Source organism: Xenopus tropicalis, chromosome 9, assembly GCF_000004195.4.
Source record: "Xenopus tropicalis strain Nigerian chromosome 9, UCB_Xtro_10.0, whole genome shotgun sequence".
Classification (NCBI taxonomy): domain Eukaryota; kingdom Metazoa; phylum Chordata; class Amphibia; order Anura; family Pipidae; genus Xenopus; species Xenopus tropicalis.
The window spans coordinates 8643828-8669274 of NC_030685.2; the positions used below are offsets into that span (position 1 = coordinate 8643828).

Consider the following 25447-nt stretch of genomic DNA (forward strand, 5'->3'; position numbering starts at 1 on the left):
CTAGGGAAAATATACTGGAGTAGGAGAAACAATAGGTTAGCTGAAAGCAGTTCTAATGTGTAGCGCTGGCTCTTTCTGAAAGCTCAGACTCAGGCACACTTTACTGCTGCGCTGCAAGTTGGAGTGATATCCCCCCCTCAAACCCCAACAGCCGATCAGCAGAACAATGGGAAGGGAGCAAGATAGCAGCTCCCAGTAGGTATCAGAATAGCACTCAATAGTAAGAAATCCAAGTCCGGCTTGGGACTCCCCCAGTTACATGGGAGTAGGAGAAACAATAGGTTAGCTGAAAGCAGTTCTAATGTGTAGCGCTGGCTCCTTCTGAAAGCTCAGACTCAGTCACACTTTACTGCTGCGCTGCAAGTTGGAGTGATATCCCCCCCCCCCTCACCCCCAGCAGCCGATCAGCAGAACAATGGGAAGGGAGCAAGATAGCAGCTCCCAGTAGGTATCAGAATAGCACTCAATAGTAAGAAATCCAAGTCCGGCTTGGGACTCCTCCAGTTACATGGGAATAGGAGAAACAATAGGTTAGCTGAAAGCAGTTCTAATGTGTAGCGCTGGCTGAAAGCTCAGACTCAGGCACAAGGCACTGAGATGGCGCCTACACACCAATATTACAGCTACAAATACATTTGTTGGTTCAAGAATAAAAGGTTAAATGGCAGAGGGAATTATTTGCTGTGTAAAAATCATGACAGTATCCCTTTAAAGAATTTTGTATCCTAGATGCTAAGAGTCTTTGGATTAATTTGCACAGCTGGGATGTGCCTGTTATAGACATTAGGAAAGTACAAGAAGTTATATATTGTCCTGCTGGACAAAATGAGAGAGGAATAAAGGAAATTAGCAACGATATGGAACAGGGCAATACCAATATAATAGAGGCCCCGACATAGGAGACGTTAGCCAAAGTATAAGCTGATCTTGAGTATTGGGTACAGCTAAGCACCCACCTACAATAAACAAAATAGTTCAGAGAATAGCAAATGTGTATTTATCTACCCCCCCCTTAACTATAAACAAATCAGATTAATTTAGTTGTGGATAATGGCTCTTACCTTCCTTCACAAAACACTGCTGCCTTTTACACTGCTGCCTGGCTGCCTCTCTTTGCTGCTTTTAGTAAGAAACAGAAGTCTTTATTCATTTCCTCTGAGAGAGAGAGAGTTCTAAACAATTTATTGGGCGGCCGCTGTGGCCCCTCCTTGGAACTAACAGGAGATGTTTCCTGAAAGGGACAATGCACATTATTTTGGCCAAGTATCGCCATTAATTATTCTACTGGTAGTCACACCCCAACTTTATTTTTTTTTATAACTTTTTATTAATACCGGTATTTAGATTACATAAGATTGGTAAATCAGTTAAGACAGAAAGAAGTTTAGAGAGAGGGGGAAAGAGAGGTAAGTTATAGAGAGGCAAGATGGAGACAGTAGGGTAAAATGGAGACAGTAGGGCAAGATGGAGATGACACAGTAAGATGGAGACAGTAGGGCAAGATGGGGATAGTAAGGCAAGATGGAGACAGTAGGGCAAGATGGAGACAATAGGGCAAGATGGAGATGACACAGTAAGATGGAGACAGTAGGGCAAGATGGAGATGACACAGTAAGATGGAGACAGTAGGGCAAGATGGGGATAGTAAGGCAAGATGGAGACAGTAGGGTAAGATGGAGGCAGTAGGAATGATGGAGACAGTAGGGCAAGATGGAGACAGTAGGGAAAGAGGGAGACAGTAGGGCGAGATGGAGACAGTAGTGCGGGATGGGAATAGTAGGGCAAGATGGAGACAGTAGGGCAAGATGGAGACAGTAGGGCAAGATGGAGACAATAAGGCAAAAGGGAGACAGTAAGGCAAGATGGGGATAGTAGGGCAAGATGGAGACAGTAGGGCAAGAGGGAGACAGTAGGGTGAGATGGGGATAGTAGGGTGGGATGGAGTGTCCCTTTAATGTCTACAAAGCCTATTTGTTTAATTCAAGATCAAGTTTAAAGATTGGGAAAAAATATTGAGTGAGTTTACTTGTGATAGAACTTTGGAAAAACTCTAGCTTGAAAACAGATAAATCGGCCTTCCCACACAAGACATTGGCACATTTATCAAAGCAGCCCACTGGGTTTCTCAGTGTCAGTGGCCGCCCCTTTACTACTCTTCCAGCCATGACCATTTGTCAACATTCAGTTCCTTCAACTGGGTACCCTCTCTTTGGGGGGTGGGCTCCTTCCACTGCAACAGTGATGATTATCATTGCCATTACTCTTATGCTCTTCTGGTAGGATCTCCACCTAAGCCAACCTCATAAGGAGCTGAAATACCATGGGAGTTGGGGAAGGATGGTAAAATCAGATTGAACTTGATGCTACAGTAACCCATAATGCAACCACAGCATTTTTACCGCTGATTTTCATACAAAATGTCTGTGAACCCAACTAACTGCTGTTTGCCACCACCCAGAGTCTAAGTGCAACCATAAAATCATGGCTTGTTCTTTTATTTGTTGCCTACTGTCACCATACTGTCTTACCTTCTCATAATGTTGCCATCTTGTCCTACTGTCACCATACTGTTGTACTTTCCCTGATGCTGCCATCTTGTCCTACTGTCACTATACTGTCTTACTTTCCCTAATAGTTACATAGTTACATAGTTACATAGGGTTGAAAAAAGACCAGTGTCCATCAAGTTCAACCCATCCAAGTAAACCCAGCACACCTAACCCACACCTACCAATCTATACACTCACATACATAAACTATAAACACAACCACTAGTACTAACTGTAGATATTAGTATCACAATAGCCTTGGATATTCTGATTGTTCAAGAACTCATCCAGGCCCCTCTTAAAGGCATTAACAGAGTCTGCCATTACCCCATCACTAGGAAGGGCATTCCACAACCCCACTGCCCTCACCGTGAGGAACCCCCTACGCTGCTTCAAATGGAAGCTCCGTTCCTCTAATCTAAAGGGGTGACCTCTGGTGCGCTGATTGTTTTTATGGGAAAAAAGAACATCCCCCAACTGCCTATAATCCCCTCTAATGTACTTGTACAGAGTAATCATGTCCCCTCGCAAGCGCCTCTTTTCCAGAGAAAACAACCCCAACCTCGACAGTCTCACCTCATAGTTTAACCCTTCCATTCCCTTTACCAGTTTAGTTGCAGTCTCTGCACTTTCTCCAGCTCATTAATATCCTTCTTAAGGACTGGAGCCCAAAACTGCACTGCATACTCAGGGTGAGGCCTTACCAGGGACCTATAAAGGGGCAAAATTATGTTCTCATCCCTTGAGTCAATGCCCTTTTTTATACAAGACAGCACTTTAGGCTAATGTTGCCATCTTGTCCTACTGTCACCATATTGTCTTACTTTCCCTAAGGTTGCCATCTTGTCCTACTGTCACCATATTGTCTTACTTTCCCTGATGTTGCCATCTTGTCCTACTGTCACCATACTGTCTTACTTTCCCTAATGTTGCCATCTTGTCCTACTGTCACCATATTGTCTTACTTTCCCTAAGGTTGCCATCTTGTCCTACTGTCACCATACTGTCTTACTTTCCCTAATGTTGCCATCTTGTCCTACTGTCACCATATTGTCTTACTTTCCCTAAGGTTGCCATCTTGTCCTACTGTCACCATACTGTCTTACTTTCCCTAATGTTGCCATCTTGTCCTACTGTCACCATATTGTCTTACTTTCCCTAAGGTTGCCATCTTGTCCTACTGTCACCATATTGTCTTACTTTCCCTAATGTTGCCATCTTGTCCTACTGTCACCATACTCTCTTACTTTCCGTAATGTTGCCATCTTGTCCTACTGTCACCATATTGTCTTACTTTCAATAAGGTTGCCATCTTGTCCTACTGTCACCATATTGTCTTACTTTCCTTAATGTTGCCATCTTGTCCTACTGTCACCATATTGTCTTACTTTCCCTAAGGTTGCCATCTTGTCCTACTGTCACCATATTGTCTTACTTTCCCTAAGGTTGCCATCTTGTCCTACTGTCACCATATTGTCTTACTTTCCCTAATGTTGCCATCTTGTCCTACTGTCACCATACTCTCTTACTTTCCGTAATGTTGCCATCTTGTCCTACTGTCACCATATTGTCTTACTTTCCCTGATGTTGCCATCTTGCCCTAGTGTCACCATATTGTCTTACTTCCCCTAATGTTACCATCTTGCCCTAGTGTCACCATATTGTCTTACTTTCCGTAATGTTGCCATCTTGTCCTACTGTCACCATACTGTCTTGTTTCTTTATAACATCTATTCAGTTCCTGAACAATTTAAAAAAAATGTTCCAATGGGACAATTAAAACCAGAGGCACTGGCATATGTCCAGAATTGCTGAAGATTGGCAAGACGGACAATGCCAATATAAAATATTACTCTTGACATACTTTTACCATCTTGCTCTTCCATTGTCATATTTCCCTTATGTTTCCATCTTGCTTTACTTTTTCTATCCTGCCCTTCTGTTTTCATGTTGCCCTGCAGCCTCCGTCTTACTGTCAATGTTTTCTCTTTCTGCCCCTGTCTTGCCCCACTGTCATTTTGCTTATCCTACCTTCCTGTTACCATCTTGCCCTACTAGGCTCGCTATACCCCATCCATCCTACCTATAACTGATGCTCTAAGAGACCCATTTTGCCTTTTCTTACCACATCTTCCTCATCTCACACCTCCTTTACTTTCCTCACCTTTTATTCCCTTCCACCTTCTGTTCTTACCTCCATGTTTTTTTTCCTTATCTGTACCATCCCTCTACCCTCCACAATGTCCATTCTTTGTCTTTCATAAACACACATTTTTTCCCATCATTTGTTGTCCCTCATGTTCTATCCCTTTTTCGCCAAAGTTATGGGCCCAACCTAGAACCACAGGCCCTAGCTGGCATCCCCAATTTTCTCTTTCTGCCCCTGTCTTGCCCCACTCTCATTTTGCTTATCCTACCTTCCTGTTACTATCTTGCCCTACTAGGCTCGCTATACCCCATCCATCCTACCTATAACTGATGCTCTAAGAGACCCCAGTATGTGTAAGAAGCAAAGTAGTCATCATTTTTGTATCAGCCCTATTACACTGGTACATTGGTGCTTCTTCCATGTGACATTTCTCCAACTGGGCTCTCTCTGCTTCTACTTGGGCTGTAATTGAGTCCAATAAGTAGTCCTTCAGCTTGACACCCTCCCTGACTGCTCTTTTCAGCTTCATGAGGAGCTGCAAGAGATCCTACACAAGTTGATGGCAGCCTGGCAGAGAAGAATAAAATAAGAGAAGAAGCAGAGGCAGACTTTATGCTTACATTGCCTGGGATACATTGAGGTAAGTGTAGGTGCCTCCATCCCCCCTACACACACATGTGCTGTACAGTATATGGAAATATTCTGTTTCAAGAACACAGTACAATAAACCACAGTAGAATCAGCATTATACCTGTTATTCTTTCTGCTGCAAAACAAAATGTTCCCATGTTACCATATTACCAAACTGATGCTGATGGAGATGTGGGTTTGCCTGACACCTATAAAGAAGATCAGTGGAGCTAATAATTAACCTGTTATTTATGTGTGAAAATATTATGTGTTTTATTAGCCGGTGTTTGCATTATAGCACTTCCCTGCAGTTACTTTTATACCTCTCATTTTCCCATAACCTGTCAGGGCTCCCTGCTGACCACATCCAGTCACAGTGTTACCTCAGGTGCAGACTCTTCTTCATCTCTTTTTTCCTGTCGTGCACCTTCAGTGTTCCGTTCCCACAGCTACATACTTGCAAAAATGTCATCTAAATTCTTGCAACCAGAAACACTAGAATTTGTCTTTAAAATTACTGTCTTTCGTTGTCCTGCTGTCGCCATACTGCCATACTTACCGTAACATTGTCATATTGCCCTATTGTTGCCATACTGTTATACTTTCCCTAATGTTGCCATCTTGTCCTAGTGTCACCATATTGTCTTACCTTCCCTGATGTTGCCATCTTGTCCTACTGTCACCATACTGTCTTACTTTCCCTAATGTTGCCATCTTGTCCTACTGTCACCATACTGTCTTACTTTCCCTAATGTTGCCATCTTGTCCTACTGTCACCATACTGTCTTACTTTCCCTAATGTTGCCATCTTGTCCTACTGTCACCATACTGTCTTACTTTCCCTAATGTTGCCATCTTGTCCTACTGTCACCATACTGTCTTACTTTCCCTAATGTTGCCATCTTGTCCTACTGTCACCATACTGTCTTACTTTCCCTGATGTTGCCATCTTGTCCTACTGTCACCATACTGTCCTACTGTCACCATACTGTCTTACTTTCCCTGATGTTGCCATCTTGTCCTACTGTCACCATACTGTCCTACTGTCACCATACTGTCTTACTTTCCCTGATGTTGCCATCTTGTCCTACTGTCACCATACTGTCTTACTTTCCCTGATGTTGCCATCTTGTCCTACTGTCACCATATTGTCTTACTTTTCCTGATTTTGCCATATTGCCCTACTGTCACTCTATTGATCAGGTATAACCATCTTGCCCTACTGTCTGCCTCTTGCCCTTCTAAACTTTCTGCGCCCAATTGGTGCTACACATTTTTGCCACTCTGAGGGGCCACACTATAGTAAGGGCCCAGGGCGAGCAGCACCTATTTGCCCCCTTAATCCTTTGTCCAGAACATCAGTTCAGCATCAGTTCAACTGTTTTTCAATGTGGAATTTCCCAAATATCTGTTTCTCTTTTCATATCACCAAAACCTTCACCACATTCGCACGACAAAATGGGAGCTACTTCTACTTCTTCTATTAATGGAACTACAATGTAGTGTTTATATGAGACTGTGGGAGGCTTAAACGTGTTACCGATCTTGCAAAGCACATTGGGCAGATATAGAAAATGAAAGATTATATTATTATGAGTTCCATAATGGCACATATGTAATGTGGGGGTTTCAGGAACTGAAACCGGGCTGATAGTTACCGCAATAAAACTGCTGAACTGCACACAACTCCGTAGCTGGGGGTTAATAGGAAATGACTCTAGAAGGAGAAGTTACAATAACAATTTATTTTTTTATTTACCGGCATTTTAATTCAAAGATAAAAATTCACTTTAATCTGCTCGTTCCAAGCACTTAGTAAGACATCATCAAAAAGTATTGGAAAACTTTGCCATTCTAAAACCTGTTGACGTCCTGTAGAAGTCAATGGAAAATCTTTCTTTGCTTCTTGGTTTTTTAAGGTTTACAGGTTTTTTTAGATGCGTTCATTTGAAAATTCCTTCGAAAAGGAGAAATTCAAGGTTTTCTCATTTTTAATCGGATTCTTTTAGCATTTGTTCAGTCATGTTATTAATAAAAGTCTGTTTTAAACCCTGCTGCACAGCGCAGCTCAACCAAACTTTACTCAGCTGTTCCTGGACTACAAATCCCAGAATAATGTAACATATAATGAAGGGTGAGGCATGCTGGGAGCTGTAGTCCAGCAACATCAGGGTTGTATTCTTAAAGCAATATTGCACAATAAAACTTTCCCAGCTCTCTAGGGCCCGCATTGGCAGCATTGAAATGCAAAAGAATCCTCCAATGAGAATCCCAGCTGATCTGTATAAATCTGGCTCCCTGTTCTCTGTTCCTGCAATTGGAGTTGGGAGCATTAAGCACAGTTTCCCAGCACTGAACAAGTCTGTCCCTTTATCCCCATGTCTGATTCCTGTGCCATATAATGACGGGAAAATGACATCATTATCTCTATATGTAAGGTACCAGCAAGATGCCCGACATAATATTTCATGTTCCCACCACTTTTTTTTCCCCCCTTCATAGAAAGAACACACCATCTCTATTTCAAGAAGCCCTTACTATTGTTAACCAGATATTGCTACTTGTTTTTTAAAGGGGAAACTGTACCAGTAAATATAGCCCTTTTACATCCTTTCCCTTGAGCCGCCATTTAGTGATGGGCTGTGTGCTCCCTCAGAGATCAGCTGACAGGAAGTGATGCAGCTCTAACTGTAACAGGAAGTAGTGTGGGAGCAAAAGGCAGAACTCTGCCCATTCATTGGCTGATGGGACCTAGCATGTATGTGTGCCTTGGCTTGTTTGTGCGCACTGTGACTCCTATGATCCCAGGGGGTGGCCCTTAATTCTTAAAATGGCAGTTTTCTATTTAGGATTACCCAATAGCACCTTGTACTAGAAAAATATATGTTTAAGAAAATGGTTTATTTATATGAATTACCATTTTACAAATGGGCTGTTTTATGTTATATATTTTTATAGAGACCTGCAGTGTATAGTTTGCCTTTAAACAGCAAAGGAGATTGGTCCCTAAGGGGAAGCAGGGTTTGACCTCAGTTTTAAGAAATATAAAAAAGTCAATAACAAACGTAATACATTAGCACTTACTGAATTTATTACACCACAGTTATAGAGTGGCCGGCCAACTTACTATAAATACATACACAATCACATAGACATTTTTATTCTTATTAAATGTTATTGCCCTTTATTAAGGTAGGATTCCCCTCCATGCTGAGGAAACCTGACACAGCCACAAGCTTTTCCAATTGGACACAATTTTGACATTCTTCCATTTTCAGCTTTAGCAAATATGTAACTATATTGCACGTGGCAGTATCCCTTTAATAGGGAAGAACCTTAAAAGCATATTTATTAATATTGGGCAAATTTGCTCATTGTTAGTTGATGAGACGAAGAGAGAGAAAGGCTAATATTTTTTTGCCCTTTCACCCCCCCAACAATATATTCACAGCAGGATTTGTCATGTCCACCACAACTGATGGTCTTTATCATAGCAATGATCCCATATGTTGCCATGGATAGTCTATTACCCTACTTTATCGGTTGCAAGATGTTCCAGAGCTCTGCCAACATAATATTTTTATTTAACTGATGCCACTTAGTTGAAACCATGAAGAAGCCATCATCCCTACACAATTTCATTTGCTTCATCTGTCTCAGATGGGGGTGTATTTGAAGGTTTCTCTTGTCCGTGGACGCCTGTGGTATCTGCTGCTCCGCTCATCATGGTAGCTTTAGCTAGAAAAAAAATACTAAAAAATGTTAAGGACTGACAAAGCTTGATCATCATTTACTCTGCACCATAAAATAGTTTGTCTGTGTAAATCCGCTTGCCTGTGTAAATCCGCTTGCCTGTTTAAATCTGCTTGCCTGTGTGAATCTGCTTGCCTGTGTGAATCCGCTTGCCTGTGTAAATCCGCTTGCCTGTGTAAATCCGCTTGCCTGTGTAAATCCGCTTGCCTGTGTAAATCCGCTTGCCTGCGTAAATCCGCTTGCCTGCGTAAATCCGCTTGCCTGCGTAAATCCGCTTGCCTGCGTAAATCCGCTTGCCTGCGTAAATCCGCTTGCCTGTGTAAATCCGCTTGCCTGCGTAAATCCACTTGCCTGTGTAAATCTGCTTGCCTGTATAAATCTGCTTGCCTGCGTAAATCTACTTGCCTGTGTAAATCTTCATGTCTGTGTAAATCCGCTCCTTAATAAGAGGCTCCGAGGAATGAAAACATTTCTAATGAGGTTACTGACTGGCGCATAGAGTAACATTACAAACAGCCTTACCATTTCCTATAATATTTCTTAAGGTTTCCAGTTTTTCATTTAGACTCCTTTCATCTTCCTGTTCCTGCTGTGTAACGAGTCTCTCGTAATTAGGATCTGTCTCCTGCTTGGTGAAAAGGATCAAATCTTTGGCATAGAGGCCAATGCTGGGTTGGCTCTGCAAGATCCTCTCTCTCTCCTCAATGCTGCTGTTATCAAGATCATCCGCTACGACAATCACGTTGTTCTTCCCTACAGTCGGGGACAAAAAGTTATTTCTTGTATTTAGGTGGGCTTATTATTATATAATATAAAGTGAATAAAGTGCCCCCCCATTGTAAAATATATAGTGGATAATGTCCACCTTACTATAGTTAATAAAGATATTACAAGTCGAGAAGGAGTTATATGGCCATATAAAAGCACAAGGCCGCAAACCTAAAGGACAGACAGTGCTGGGAAACTGTGCTTAATGCTCCCAACTCCAATTGCAGGAACAGAGAACAGGGAGCCAGATTTATACAGATCAGCTGGGATTCTCATTGGAGGATTCTTTTGCATTTCAATGCTGCCAATGCGGGCCCTAGAGAGCTGGGAAAGTTTTATTGTGCAATATTGCTTTAAGAATACAACCCTGATGTTGCTGGACTACAGCTCCCAGCATGCCTCACCCTTCATTATATGTTACATTATTCTGGGATTTGTAGTCCAGCAACAGCTGAGTAACGTTTGGTTGAGCCGCGCTGTGCAGCAGGGTTCAGGAACCTGAATTGTTAGATGCACACACCAAGCATGGGCAGACACCTTCTCACCATATAAAGCATGTTCCCTACCCAGTGCAGAGGCCAGATATTTAATTTCTTCATCATAGAGAGAGTCGGTGACGTCGGTGATGTTTATCCTCCCTCGTCTCTTGGTGTGATACAGGATAGCGAATGAGCAATGAGAGACATCATCCCAGAACTTCAGTTTCCCGCTGTTAGAGATGTAAATGGGTCTGACCTCGATCTGAAATGAGTCTTTGAGGTACTGGTCCAGCCACTTATAATCACTCTCTGCCGACCGTGAAACGATTCCAACAGTGTGATTGGTTGACTGGAAAAATACAATAGAAAAGAGACAAGGCACAAGCAAATACATTAGGGTGTCATGGGAGGCAGAAAGCCAACTGTACCCTGCCACTCACTGAGCACTGAGAAGCTCCTCCCAGATGGACCTGCATTCAGCAGCACTGTATTCATAAGAGGGGGGGGGGGCTTTCCCCATTGTGGCCCTTACTCACCCTGGGAATTGCACAGGGCACGATGGGGCTTATTTACTGCATGCTGCTTGGCAGCCATTATGTACAGGGCTGCTCCTTTCACCTTGTGTTCAACCTAAATCTCCTGCCGTGCTCAAGTTTTGCACCATAGTGCTTTAGCACTTATGACCATAATACTTCTTTATAATGTATCTCCTTAAATGTTACATTTTTGGGAATGACCTATTGATGAGACAAACTGGAGACAATTGGAAAGAATCGCTCTTCTGCCAGCTTCCCTTGATGGTGTAACTGCCGCTTTAGTTTCACGAGTCCACCGTCAGGGAGTGGTGGGAGCAGGTCTTAGACCTACATTAAAGTATAACGCATGGATTTACCTTTTTGCAGGATGTGGACACATGGACCCACATGGTCTGGAGTCTTCTAGTGTCTTGAAGAGCATTATTGCTCTTATTTACTCTACATATTCACATACTTCACATATTTATGTAGGAATTCATTTTCTTAGAACTTAATTCTTGAATGTTCCCAACTACTAGGATTGAAAACTTGGACGTTAACCTCCCAAGGAGGGTTTGTAGGAGTCTAATCAATTTTTGTCCACTCATTAAACAGGTAGAACTGTTATTTACTGGCTGCCGATGTCACTTCTAACTGTAAATACAAACCATTGTCTTCATTGATTTACAATCAGTGATTAATTAAGTCACAAGGTGGCACCCCCTATTATACAGGCACCTAAACTATGGGGCAGAAGCCTCATTAGGGACCCAAGATATAAGGCTTAGGATGCTTGGTTGCCTGTAATCATGGAAGCCCCAGTGCTAAAATGAAAGTCAGGAATGGTCAGAAGCCCACTCATAGAAATATAAAGGGCTTAAAAGCCCCCAAGCACTTCCTCTCCAAACTATCCTAGGAAATAAAAGTCCCTTTTGGAGTCCTTCCAGAAACAAAGATAGAGACCAAGTTATGAGTTAATGGGGTGTGGCCAACTATGAGAACATATATGTGCATCTGCCAGAAGTCTGGAACCTAATAGTTAGGGATTCTGTAGGTGAATTTACTTGGATATAATCATCAGATTAGCAGCACTGTACAGTTATACGCAGTCCTGTTACTATTAGTTTCTTCTCTCACACATTTGCCTATTTTATTCTTCAAAAAAAGCAACTGGTTTATAAAGGCACATAAATTGACTCTTACCGAAGAAATGTAACCTTCATGTCCTAGAAGAAAAGGAAGTTTATAAACATTAGAAATACAGTTCTCAAACACAGAGGCTTAAAGGAGAACTAAAGTCTAAAATAGAAAATCATTAGAAATGCTGTATTTTGTATACTGAACATAAACATAAACATTCTGAACTTACTGCACAAGCCCAGAGGTTGAGAAGCCTAATTAAAATAATGATTTATGCTTTCAAAGTTGTCCACAGGGGGCTGCCATCTTGTTACTTTGTTAGACCATCTTCTATAAGATCTGGCTCCTGCACATGCTCAGTTTGCTCTGGGCTGCTGTTGGGAGGCGGAGCTTAGGGAACATAGTAAATTATCAAAACAACAGCACAGAGCCAGTGGCTGCATAAATATGCAAAAGAATCCTCCAATGAGAATCCCAGCTGATCTGTATAAATCTGGCTCCCTGTTCTCTGTTCCTGCAATTGGAGTTGGGAGCATTAAGCACAGTTTCCCAGCACTGAACAAGTCTGTCCCTTTATCCCCATGTCTGATTCCTGTGCCATATAATGACGGGAAAATGACATCATTATCTCTATATGTAAGATAATATCAAAATGGCTGATATAGTGCTGGGAATCTAATTAGCATTCTCATTGGTCAATGCTCTTGTGTATATATTTTTTTCCATAGTATTTAGACATAACTTGTTTACAACAGACTCCCAAATATTCCCATATCCCCATCCCCCAAAATATCAGCTCAGAAGATAATTGTGGCTTTTTCTAAGCAAAACACATTCTGAATTCTATCCTTCTACAAATGACTCTCTCTAACACTTGCATTACACTGACCAAAGCAAAGGGTTGCTGAGCAGCCTGGGGGTTCCATACACAGCCTGTTTATAATAGTGAGAGCCCAAACTCTGAGCTCAGTGTCAGTCACTTTGCATCCTAGGAAGGAACATAGTGTTTGTGCAGAGGTTCCCCTGTACATATCATGTTGTTCTGCCTATACACCTACTGGCACAGTTTGGCCTCTCCCCGTGTGTAATGCACACAAACCCCCATGCAACTGCTTCATAAACATTTCAAGAGCAGTTATTGGTCTGTTGTGTGGTTGTATATAAAAGAAGAAGAAAAAAAGAAAAAAAAAGCCCCAGTGCTAAAGCCAGTAATATTCTGTACCTTAGCCATGGGGGGAGTGTAAGGTGCATATACAGTCACTGTGTTACATACAGACAAACCTTCCCAATGGGGCAGTTTATTCCCAGAGGGGCTGTTGGGTAATAGCAAAGTGACTGAAACTTTTGTCACAGCTTCTGCCTCTGTTTCCAACCTTTGTAACTTATATTTGTTACACAGCTCAGTATTTGGGATCATTACAAGGTGGAAAGAAAAGTCACACTAAGGATTCAGCTAAAGTCTCGCCCCAAACTCAAAAGGACTTCAGTTTTTTAGAGAGCAGCCAGACAGGACTGTGATTGGTTGGCTAGTATGCATGTTTAATAGTGACCAGACCAAGCAGGCAGGGAAAGAAGAATATTGTGAGTCGATCCCTAAGCTCAGGTCACTGACATCAGCCAAAAGCAGACTGAGCATGTGCAGTAGTTGGGCAAGGCAAAAGATGGAGAGCTACTGTGGGCATCTTCAGGGGCATGGGGCTTTATTTCTATAGAGCTTTGGTGGCTTTGGGCTGGTACAAGGGCTCAAAACACATAGCTAAACATTTCTAGCCATATTCTTTTTAAAGCTTTAGTTGTCCTTTAATGCACAGAACCTCTTTCCCACCTCTCTGTATCATAAGCACCTTACATGGGGCTACTGGCCAAGAACTACCCGCACCCTATGCCACAGGTTGTATGAAATTCAAGTTGGGATGCATCCCTAATATGAAATGTATTTCTGTTACCTGTCAGACAGGTAAATGCATTGGTATTTCTGTACCTGGGAAAGCAGTAGATAATGCTGCCCGTATTGCATCCAATTTCGTCTTTGGATATAAGGCATAAAGGTATTCATATCGCCTGATTTCTCCTTTTGTGAAGAACAGCTGGTTACACTCTCTTCCAATTCTCTCTTGCAGTTTCTCCTTCATCGTTTCCTCGTGTGTTTTGTCTTCAAGATGCCCCAAAGCAATCAGCACGTTCTTCTTCTCTGGGGTATAAGAACCACAAAAAAAAGTCATATACAATTACGTCTATTTTGGACAGCCTTCTGGAATGAACATAATCCGATTAAATGGTATCCTCCCACTTGGTGCATACTCACAGACTGATTCTAGTTATTATCTATACTATATAAAGCATTACAAGAGTATTTACAGATAGAAGATAGTAGCGGCCATTTACTATAAGAAAGGCAGCATGTAAAGTATAAAACAGACACAGCGCACCCTTTTCTGCACTTTGCGCACCACCGTCCTTGTTTGGAGACTTGCTGCTGGTTTGTGCATTCAGTTTTGGAGAGAAGAGACCAGTGGTTGCCCACATGAAGGCAATGCTGTTTACATTTGGCTTTATTTATAAGGAAGAGGTAGGTAGAGGTATGTAGGTGTACCTCTCCCTGCCCTCCAACTTGCAGGACACAAACAGGCCCCTGTACTGATTGCCCTATGACAAGACAGGACTGGCCCATGCTCCTTGGAACTCGTCAAATTTTTTCTTTTTTTTTTTTACCCGCTATGGTGCACAGACCTCAGCCAAATGGGAGTAAGTTCTGTCTGAATGAGCACTAAGGGGAACCCTCTTGCACTTGTTGTTTTTTTTGTATATGACCCATAGTGAGACTAAAGGTGCCCACACACTATAAGATCTGCTCGCTTGGCGATGTCGCCAAGCGAGCAGATCTTCACCCGATATCCCCACCTACGGGTAGGCGATATCGGGTAGCAAGTAGCTTAAAAAAAAAATAATCTAATTAGCATTCTCATTGGTCAATGCTCTTGTGTATATATTTTTTTCCATAGTATTTAGACATAACTTGTTTACAACAGACTCCCAAATATTCCCATATCCCCATCCCCCAAAATATCAGCTCAGAAGATAATTGGGGCTTTTTCTAAGCAAAACACATTCTGAATTCTATCCTTCTACAAATGACTCTCTCTAACACTTGCATTACACTGACCAAAGCAAAGGGTTGCTGAGCAGCCTGGGGGTTCCATACACAGCCTGTTTATAATAGTGAGAGCCCAAACTCTGAGCTCAGTGTCAGTCACTTTGCATCCTGGGAAGGAACATAGTGTTTGTGCAGAGGTTCCCCTGTACATATCATGTTGTTCTGCCTATACACCTACTGGCACAGTTTGGCCTCTCCCCGTGTGTAATGCACACAAACCCCCATGCAACTGCTCACACACACACAACATCTCTAGCTAGTAATATTCTGTACCTTAGCCATGGGGGGGGAGTGTAAGGTGCACATACAGTCACTGTATTACATACAGACAAACCTTTCCAATGGGAAAGTTTATTCCCAGAGGGGCTGTTGGGTAATAGCAAAGTGACTGAAACTTTTGTCACAGCTTCTGCCTCTGTTTCCAACCTTTGTAACTTATATTTGTTACACAGCTCAGTATTTGGAATCATTATAAGGGGGAAAGAAAAGCCGCACTAAGGATTCAGCTAAAGTCTCGCCCCAAGCTCAAAGGGCCTTTAGTTTTTAAGAGAGCGGCCAGACAGGACTGTGATTGGTTGGCTAGTATGCATGTTTAATAGTGACCAGACCAAGCAGGCAGGGGAAAGAAGAATATTGTGAGTCGATCCCTAAGCTCAGGTCACTGACATCAGCCAAGACTGAGCATGTGCAGTAGTTGGGCAAGGCAAAAGATGGAGAGCTACTGGGGGCATCTTCAGGGGCATGAATCTTTATTTCTATAGAGCTTTGGGGATATTGGGCTGGTACAAGGGCCCAAAACACACAGATAATCATTTCTAGCCATATTCATTTTTAGGCTTTAGTTGTCCTTTAATACAAGCCTATCCAGGGGCTTATCTGAGCACTTTTGCAATTGGTGGAGATGTATCTGCAATCACATGAGTAGTTTAGTTTACATTGGACAGATTCCATAAGAGCTGCGGATCCGCATATGAAACCAAGGTTCGGATATCGGCAACTGTCGTGAAAATCTCTCTCTCCTGTCGCCATAATAGATTGATGAAACGCCATCTCTCCCCGTTGGCCAAACATTTCTATTCAGGTCTTGCCAGTCATGAGAACCTCATCAGGGTGCAAAGCTGTCCCACTGCGCCCCCTAGTTCTCTATACAAGTTGATTAAAAAACTAATTACACATGGAAAACAATTAACCAATGAGAATTCTACTGACCCAAAACCTAATTATAGATGCAAGAGAAGTGACCAATGAGAATGCTGATTCCCAGCACTGTGTCAGGCCCCTTACTGGTACCTTACATATAGAGATAATTATCTGATTTTTCTGTTTAAAAGATCAAGGCCAATTACGGCTGAACATTTACCAAGTTTGGAAGTGCTCTGTGTCACGGTGCTGGCAAACATAGAATCAGTCATAGAGTCAGGTCCAAATCTGCCTCGGTGGTAAACAATTATATAGGAACACTGTGCGAGGTCGTCTTTAAGTCTTTTTTCATCTCCAGAGTTGCAAATAACTTTATCTACACGGACATCCGACCTCAGTAAGTGTTCCAACCATTTGCACTCGTCCTTCTCTGAAAAGGTCAGTATCCCGACAGTGAAGAGTTGTCTGAAAGGCTGACTGAAAGGCTGAATGACAGGCTGCAGATGTAACAAAACATAAAGCAGTTAAAAGGGAAATCATAAACAACTGTTAAATATATTTTAAAGGAGAACTAAAGTCTAAATTAGAAAATCATTAGAAATGCTGTATTTTGTATACTGAACATAAACATAAACATTCTGAACTTACTGCACAAGCCCAGAGGTTGAGAAGCCTAATTAAAGTAATGATTTATGCTTTCAAAGTTGTCCACAGGGGGCTACCATCTTGTTACTTTGTTATACCATCTTCTATAAGATCTGGCTCCTGCACATGCTCAGTTTGCCCTGGGCTGCTGTTGGGAGGCGGAGCTTAGGGAACATAGTAAATTATCAAAACAACAGCACAAAGCCAGTGGTTGCATTAAAGGACAACTAAAGCCTAAAAAAGAATATGGCTAGAAATGTTTATCTGTGTGTTTTGGGCCCTTGTACCAGCCCAAAGCCACCAAAGCTCTATAGAAATAAAGCCCCATGCCCCTGAAGATGCCCACAGTAGCTCTCCATCTTTTGCCTTGCCCAACTACTGCACATGCTCAGTCTGCTCTTGGCTGATGTCAGTGACCTGAGCTTAGGGGTCGACTCACAATATTCTTCTTTCCCCTGCCTGCTTGGTCTGGTCACTATTAAACATGCATACTAGCCAACCAATCACAGTCCTGTCTGGCTGCTCCCTGAATAACTGAAGTCCTGCTCTGGCACTTTGATCTTTGGGCGAGACTTTAGCTGAATCCTTAGTGCGGCTTTTCTTTCCACCTTGTAATGATTCCAAATACTGAGCTGTGTAACAAATATAAGTTACAAAGGTTGGAAACAGAGGCAGAAGCTGTGACAAAAGTTCAGTCACTTTTCTATTACCCAACAGCCCCTCTGAGAATAAACTTTCCCATTGGAAAGGTTTGTCTGTATGTAATACAGTGACTGTATATGCACCTTACACTCCCCCCCATGGCTAAGGTACAGAGTATTACTGGCTTTAGCACTGGGGCTTTCTTTCTTTCTTTCTTTCATACCAATCTTCAACGGTACGAGACAAGGGTGCCCCTTGTCTCCGCTCCTTTACGCGTTAAGCATAGAACCCTTAGCAGCGCTAATCCGAAATAACCAAGATGTATCAGGGATAACTATCAAATCAACACAATTTAAAATCTCCTTGTATGCAGATGATGTGATGCTTACCTTAACAAACCCACAAATCTACCTAACCTGCACAAAATTCTCAAGGAATATAGCGTGCTTTCCAATTATAAAATTAACTTAACCAAAACAGAAGCGCTTCCACTACACATACCAAGCAACACCAAGGAAGCCCTTAAAGCAAGTTTTCCTTACAACTGGAAAACAGACTCCATTTCATACCTAGGCACCCAGATTACCTCCAAATACAACACCTTATACCACCACAACTACCCACCACTTATCCGACAGGTTGAACACCTTCTGAGAAAATGGTCTGACTACCCAATATCCTGGTTTGGAAAAATAGTATCTATTAAAATGTGTATATTACCCAAATTCCTATATCTATTCGAAACTCTGCCAGTAATGGTCCCAACCAAAACTCTTAAGATGATACAATCCATGGTGCACACGTTCATCTGGGGCAACCGCAGGCACAGAATACAAAGATCCATACTAATATCCCCAAACCTTAGAGGAGGACTTGGCGTACCATCCTTCCTGAAATATTATGAAGCAGCTCACCTCAGACAACTACTTGCCTGGTCTCATTGGACCCCAACCACAATATGGGGAATCATAGAAAATATGGTCATAGAGAACTACCACTTAAATTCATTCATATGGTCTACCAACCCCCTACTCCGAGTACCCACCTCAAGACTAAGCTCTACCCATCTTACTCTTTCCATCTGGAATAAAAACAAGCAAAAGCATGCACTAATATCCAAATACCCTTTAACAACTATATACCTCAAAAACCCAACATTTGAACCTGGAACCTCTCCGCACTTCTACCTCCGCTGGTCGCAGACCAAAGCCCCCGGAGTAGAAAACCTGATAAATCCAACCACGGGTGCCATCCTATCATTTCCAAACCTACAAGAAAAAGCACCACAAGCCAATCTCAAATTCTTTGAAGCTCATAGCCAAACAAGGCCTACCTCAAAAAGGACTGATCTCCAAGATATACCAGCTTCTTATTGCACCCCCCCCAGAGCAAACACCCTCCCATACATACATGGCCAAATGGAATAAAAACAGAGCACAACCCATCACGGACGAAGAATGGGCCCACATATGGGCGAATGCCAAAAAAATGGTGACCTGCATAAGACAAAGAGAAAACATATACAAAATCATAATGCATTGGTACAACACCCCGGAGAGACTCAACACCTTTTTTCCTAACCATTCTCCATATTGCTGGAGAGGCTGCCAAACCATAGGCACATTAGAACACATACTATGGACATGTCCCATAATACAGCCCTACTGGGATAGCATTACAGAACTACTATCTCGACTCACGGGTCGCATCATCCAGAAGGACCTCCTCACATTCATACTGGGAAAGCCATTCCCCGGACTACATAAAACCTCTCAAGCGCTGATGAACCAAGTACTAACAGCGGCTAAGTTAGCCTTAACGAGCAAATGGAAATCAGCAACCCCACCCTCACTAGCCGAAGTCGCAAAGAGAGTAAATAATAACAAAGAGTTCGAATCCAGAATAGCCCACCTACAGAACAAACATACCCAATTCATGGAAACATGGGCCATGTGGGAACTGGTCAACCCAAAATGACGAACATAAGGGACATCCAACCCAGAATCTTATGCAACCCAGGAAAACCCAACCGGACCAACCACCTTCCTCCGATCAACACTTTATCAAACCTGCCAAAGCACAACCACACAGCTACAACTATGACCATACAACTAATCCCCCAGGACCTTGGAACCCGAACCATCCAACACCGCACCCATTCCTCCATGGAACACCCAAAGAGACACTACTATAGACAGTTCCCACCCTTTTATGTCGCGGTAACCCACATGCAATGTTTATATATATTTTTTGTCTTTTCTATCCACTATATTTTCTTAATAAAAAAGTTACAAGAAATTATTTTATAAAATTCACATAATAGGGCAGCGCTAGTTTATATGTACCTGTACCAATGGGGTAATTTTTAGTTTTCACTTAGTTCTCTATGGAGGTTGAAGGAAAAATATATATACACAAGAGCATTGACCAATGAGAGTGCTAATTAGATTCCCAGCACTATATCAGCCATTTTGATATTACCTTACATATAGAGATAATGATGTCATTTTCCCGTCATTATATGGCACAGGAATCAGACATGGGGATAAAGGGACAGACTTGTTCAGTGCTGGGAAACTGTGCTTAATGCTCCCAACTCCAATTGCAGGAACAGAGAACAGGGAGCCAGATTTATACAGATCAGCTGGGATTCTCATTGGAGGATTCTTTTGCATATTTATGCAGCCACTGGCTTTGTGCTGTTGTTTTGATAATTTATTACGTTCCCTAAGCTCCGCCTCCCAACAGCAGCCCAGGGCAAACTGAGCATGTGCAGGAGCCAGATCTTATAGAAGATGGTATAACAAAGTCACAATATGGCAGCCCCCTGTGGACAACTTTGAAAGCATAAATTATTGTTTTAATTAGGCTTCTCAACCTCTGGGCTTGTGCAGTAAGTTCAGAATGTTTATGTTTATGTTCAGTATACAAAATACAGCATTTCTAATCATTTTCTATTTTAGACTTTAGTTCTCCTTTAATATGCAAAAGAATCCTCCAATGAGAATCCCAGCTGATCTGTATAAATCTGGCTCCCTGTTCTCTGTTCCTGCAATTGGAGTTGGGAGCATTAAGCACAGTTTCCCAGCACTGAACAAGTCTGTCCCTTTATCCCCATGTCTGATTCCTGTGCCATATAATGACGGGAAAATGACATCATTATCTCTATATGTAAGGTACCAGCAAGGGGCCTGACACAGTGCTGGGAATCAGCATTCTCATTGGTCAGCTTTCTTGCATTTATAATGAAGTTTTTTTGTCTGTAGAATTCTCATTTTTTTGCAACTTCTATAATAAAACTATGGGGCACAGTGGGGCAGTGTTGTGGTTGGGTTTACAACCCACTGACTGGTTTCTGGGATGAAATCTCCCTGTGGTGTATCTGCCCATTCTTCCTTCTTGGCCCATTCATTGTCACTGTTGTTCTCAATATTTTATCCTGCTTGAGACAAACTTTATACCCTGCTAGTGTGAATTCTGTTTCACGCTTTTCATCACTTTTTATGAAGCTTGAGTGTTAGTGAGCGAAATGCGAGTCAGACGCATTGACTTTTAGTATGGGCTAGGCAGGGCATCGGAATGCTTCTTGTTAAAGTGTCGGTTCACTTACAGGTTAACTTCTGGTATGACCTGTTCTTAGTAACTTTTCAATTGCTCTTCATTTTTTATTTTGTAAAGTTTTCCAATTATTTGCCTTCTTCTTCTAACTCTTTGCAGCTTTCAAATGGGGGTCACTGACCCCGGCAGCCAATAACTATTGCTCTGTGAAGCTCCGGTTTTATTGTTATTGTTACTTTTTAATTACTCATCTTTCTATTGATAGCCCTGTCTTTCTTTCAAACCATTGCCTGGTTGCTAGATTAATTTGGACCCTAGCAACTAGATAGCTGCTGATTGCTAGAATGCTGATTCCCAGCACTGTGTCAGGCCCCTTGCTGGTACCTTACATATAGAGATAATGATGTCATTTTCCCGTCATTATATGGCACAGGAATCAGACATGGGGATAAAGGGACAGACTTGTTCAGTGCTGGGAAACTGTGCTTAATGCTCCCAACTCCAATTGCAGGAACAGAGAACAGGGAGCCGGATTTATACAGATCAGCTGGGATTCTCATTGGAGGATTCTTTTGCATTTCAATGCTGCCAATGCGGGCCCTAGAGAGCTGGGAAAGTTTTATTGTGCAATATTGCTTTAAGAATACAACCCTGATGTTGCTGGACTACAGCTCCCAGCATGCCTCACCCTTCATTATATGTTACATTATTCTGGGATTTGTAGTCCAGCAACAGCTGAGTAACGTTTGGTTGAGCCGCGCTGTGCAGCAGGGTTTAGTGGCTTTCTAAGTGTTTAAGATACTTACCCAAAATATATAAAGCAGAATTTCAAATATCCATTCAATCCACTGCCCAGTTAAACTGGACTTTTCTGTAAAAGTAACAACAGGAAACTGATTTCAAGATTTTTGCATTCAATGTTTTTTATACATAAGCAAACATTTGAGTTTAGTAAAAAATTTAGTGTCGATAGGCGCAGATGCATATGGAGCAGCAGCTTTTCTGTACATTCTTATCTGCCAATGCACCGTTCCCTCACCAACATGGTACATTAGCAGATGAAGTTTTCATCTGTCACCATGATCATCTGCACTCCAAATGGATCAAAGGATTATCTGTAGAAACTGCCCCCTAACCAGAACACCAGCAGTGAAAATGGCAATGCTGCCCAACTCCAATGGTGCCTAATGCTAGCACCTCCAGTGGCACAAGCCTCTTACTGCACACATGGGGAACATTCTGTCCTGATAAAGCTCACAAGGGTTTCTGAGCCACAATTAGCCCCTTTGTGTAGACAAAGTATATTATGACCAAATATAACATTCATTAGACAAGTGTAAGAAAATAAAGACTACTCAGTTGTGAGTACAGTGAAAGCTGATATTGCTATTAGTCTACAGATGCAGCCAGCAAGTTTCACATTTTGTCTCACTATGTCCAGACACCATTTTTTGAGTGGCCTCTAGATGGTGCCAGAGTGCAAAGACTTAAAATAGAAAACGCCATAGACCATGCACCACCTGGTGGCAAATGTTAATTTTTTTTTCCCCTGTGTTAGCTGGAAGAGATATAACGCAACAACATGGAAAAGGAACTTGGCTACATCTGTAGCTTCGTAATCAAAGTCTACAAACCAGAGAGCTGGAGAAGGAGAAAATAATACTCGGTTCAGATTTAAGTGTTTCGATTTTTGGCGACAAATTATTTTTTACATTGGGAGGGAAGGTGGTTTAGGTGTTCAAGTGCTTAGTAAGTTAAAGCTAAAGGGTGCACCTTAGAGCTCTAGCACTTGGACCCTGTGTTATAATTAGTTACCCTTTATGTGTTTAATGCCCCCAGTGCTGATCTCATGTACCTGGAGCAGAGGCTGGCACAACTGGTCTTAAAGGGGAAAATGATCAGTAATTATGTTAATCCTACAGTATGAAAAATGATTGTTGTCTTACCTGTAATAGGACCAGGTGTATAAGTACACAGAGCCTGGGCTTCATTTTGTACATTTTCATCACAATCTTGTTTGTAAGAAAAGAGAAAGATATATATTTTTTATTATCAGTATCTTTAGATGCTGTACTGTGGAAAATGTACCACTCAACAGGTTATCCATACAGGGGAAGTCATTTCATTACACTAAGCAAAGTGTAAAAACCCACACAATCTGCCATGTTTATTATTAACAATGCAAGTCTTACCCCCCCCCCACCCCCGGTGAAACAGGAAACATAGCAGATCTATAGGGAGCTCCAATAAAGGGGCCATTGTTACAGATAGGGTTAATGTTTAGCCCAAAGGGAAACCAGCACCGTTTATTATTCACAATTGCCTACAATATAGGGGGGTGGGTGTCAGTGAGAATCCTGTGGATCAAAAACTTAATTACAGATGCAAAAGAACTGACCAATGAGAATGCCGGGAAACTGTGCTTAATGCTCCCAACTCCAATTGCAGGAACAGAGAACAGGGAGCCAGATTTATACAGATCAGCTGGGATTCTCATTGGAGGATTCTTTTGCATTTCAATGCTGCCAATGCGGGCCCTAGAGAGCTGGGAAAGTTTCATTGTGCAATATAGCTTTAAGAATTCAACCCTGACGTTGCTGGACTACAGCTCTCAGCATGCATTAACCTTGATAATATCTAAGGAAGGTGCGGCTGAGCAACAGTATTTAGATCCCATCATCAAGCCTATTAAAAAGTGTTGAATCCTTAATATCTAGTAGAATTAAGTCTAAAACAACTGGACTTTTCTGATTTTTTTTTTTTTTATACTCATTAGTCTTCAGACTGCTTCCTGTGTTCCACTGTATTGGACCCTCTAGGGGGTAGAGGAACCCACACTTTGAGAAATTGGTTTGGTGGGGTTCCAGTGGTGCTTTCCTAATTATCTCATGTATTATTTATATAGTGTATTTTGCCTATAGGAGGAACCTTGTTACCCTGACACTGGCGCTTTGTTTTCCCTATAGGGGGCTATTTTATATGGAGATAAGGCACCTACTGTATCAGTTGTACTCTCTGTATCTGGCATTCAGAGCAACATCATGTATCTGAATGAGAATCCCACCTGTTTCATGGACCATTACATAGGGTTCACCATTTCCAATACCAGGCTCTGAAGTTGAGGCATCTGAAGCTTCACTTGTTTCTTGATTTCCCGTAGCATGAAAAATAAAATTAGAAGGTAAAATACACAGTATGTTACTCCATTAACAAACTCTGCAGAGAACATTAATAAATCATGAAAGTAGACAAGAGTTGCATGACAAAGTGTACACCTTACTAAATATTAATATTAAAGTGAATCTGTTTCTTAAAGGGACAGTGCACTATCTTGCTCAATATCGGTGCAATGAATAGGGCCTATGCTTAGGGTTGCCCCATTTTTGAAAGGGCAGTTTGGGCCAAAACTGTCTGGACAGCCTGGAAAACTAGGCAGGACTTTCCAAAATTGATGACAGATTGGCCGTTCCCCACGTCATAGCCCCCCCCTGTGATGTAATTTCCCCACCCCCACGACAGCACCCCACCCACTGGGATAACGTCAACCCTACCTGAGCTAAACACTACATGGTGGCTTGTTCCAATTTTAGTTTGGCATGTTTAGTTGTTTTTTTTTGCTTCCTTTAGTAAGTAATCCAGTTTTGCAAGTTACCATAAAAACATATCAGTACAACATAACACAACATAAACACAAGGTTAAAGCAGCACATTGGCTTCCATATTATATTATTTACGTCTTAAGGTTTAACAATGTCAAAATACTCCCTAAGGTTTCTCATACTCTTACCAACAGCTGAAAGCTGGGGCGCCCCTTGGTCTGACTCCATTCCGCTAAGTACCCGCAGCTCTATATTTATACTGTTCATATACACTCTCCTGACTACTGAAGAAAAACTCTTTTAATATGACTTTTTCTTGCAGATGTTCTTCAGCTAATATTGGTTTTCTTGCATTCTCTCCTTATTAAAGAAATGAAGTCTGGAATGTCTTTTTTTCTGTAAATAGAAAAATGTAGGGTAAATAGGTGCCTATAGTAGCAGTGGGGGGATAATAGCCTCTGGGAAGGGACTGGGGCTGTGGGATAGCAGGTATAGTAGGGAGAGATGGTGCCTATAGTAGCAGTGGGGGGATAATAGCCTCTGGGAAGGGACTGGGGCTGTGGGATAGCAGGTATAGTAGGGAGAGATGGTGCCTATAGTAGCAGTGGGGGGATAATAGCCTCTGGGAAGGGACTGGGGCTGTGGGATAGCAGGTTTAGTAGGGAGAGATGGTGCCTATAGTAGCAGTGGGAGGATAATAGCCTCTGGGAAGGGACTGGGGCTGTG

General features: G+C 42.1%; 1 protein-coding gene across 1 annotated transcript; it reads right to left on the minus strand.

Annotated features, from left to right (window-relative positions):
• Nucleotides 1-8402: 8402 nt before the first annotated feature.
• LOC100496189 lies at nucleotides 8403-25112 on the minus strand. The gene is made up of 10 exons (XM_031893736.1): nucleotides 24910-25112; nucleotides 24187-24276; nucleotides 23069-23134; nucleotides 21929-21993; nucleotides 16498-16774; nucleotides 13965-14174; nucleotides 12047-12069; nucleotides 10416-10677; nucleotides 9604-9834; nucleotides 8403-9066 (listed from the first exon to the last, which is right to left on the minus strand). Exons 1-10 carry the CDS (start codon nucleotides 24986-24988, stop codon nucleotides 8957-8959), a joined length of 1413 nt encoding a protein of 470 aa, XP_031749596.1. The 5' UTR covers nucleotides 24989-25112; the 3' UTR covers nucleotides 8403-8956.
• Between the last annotated feature and the right edge of the window lie 335 nt (nucleotides 25113-25447).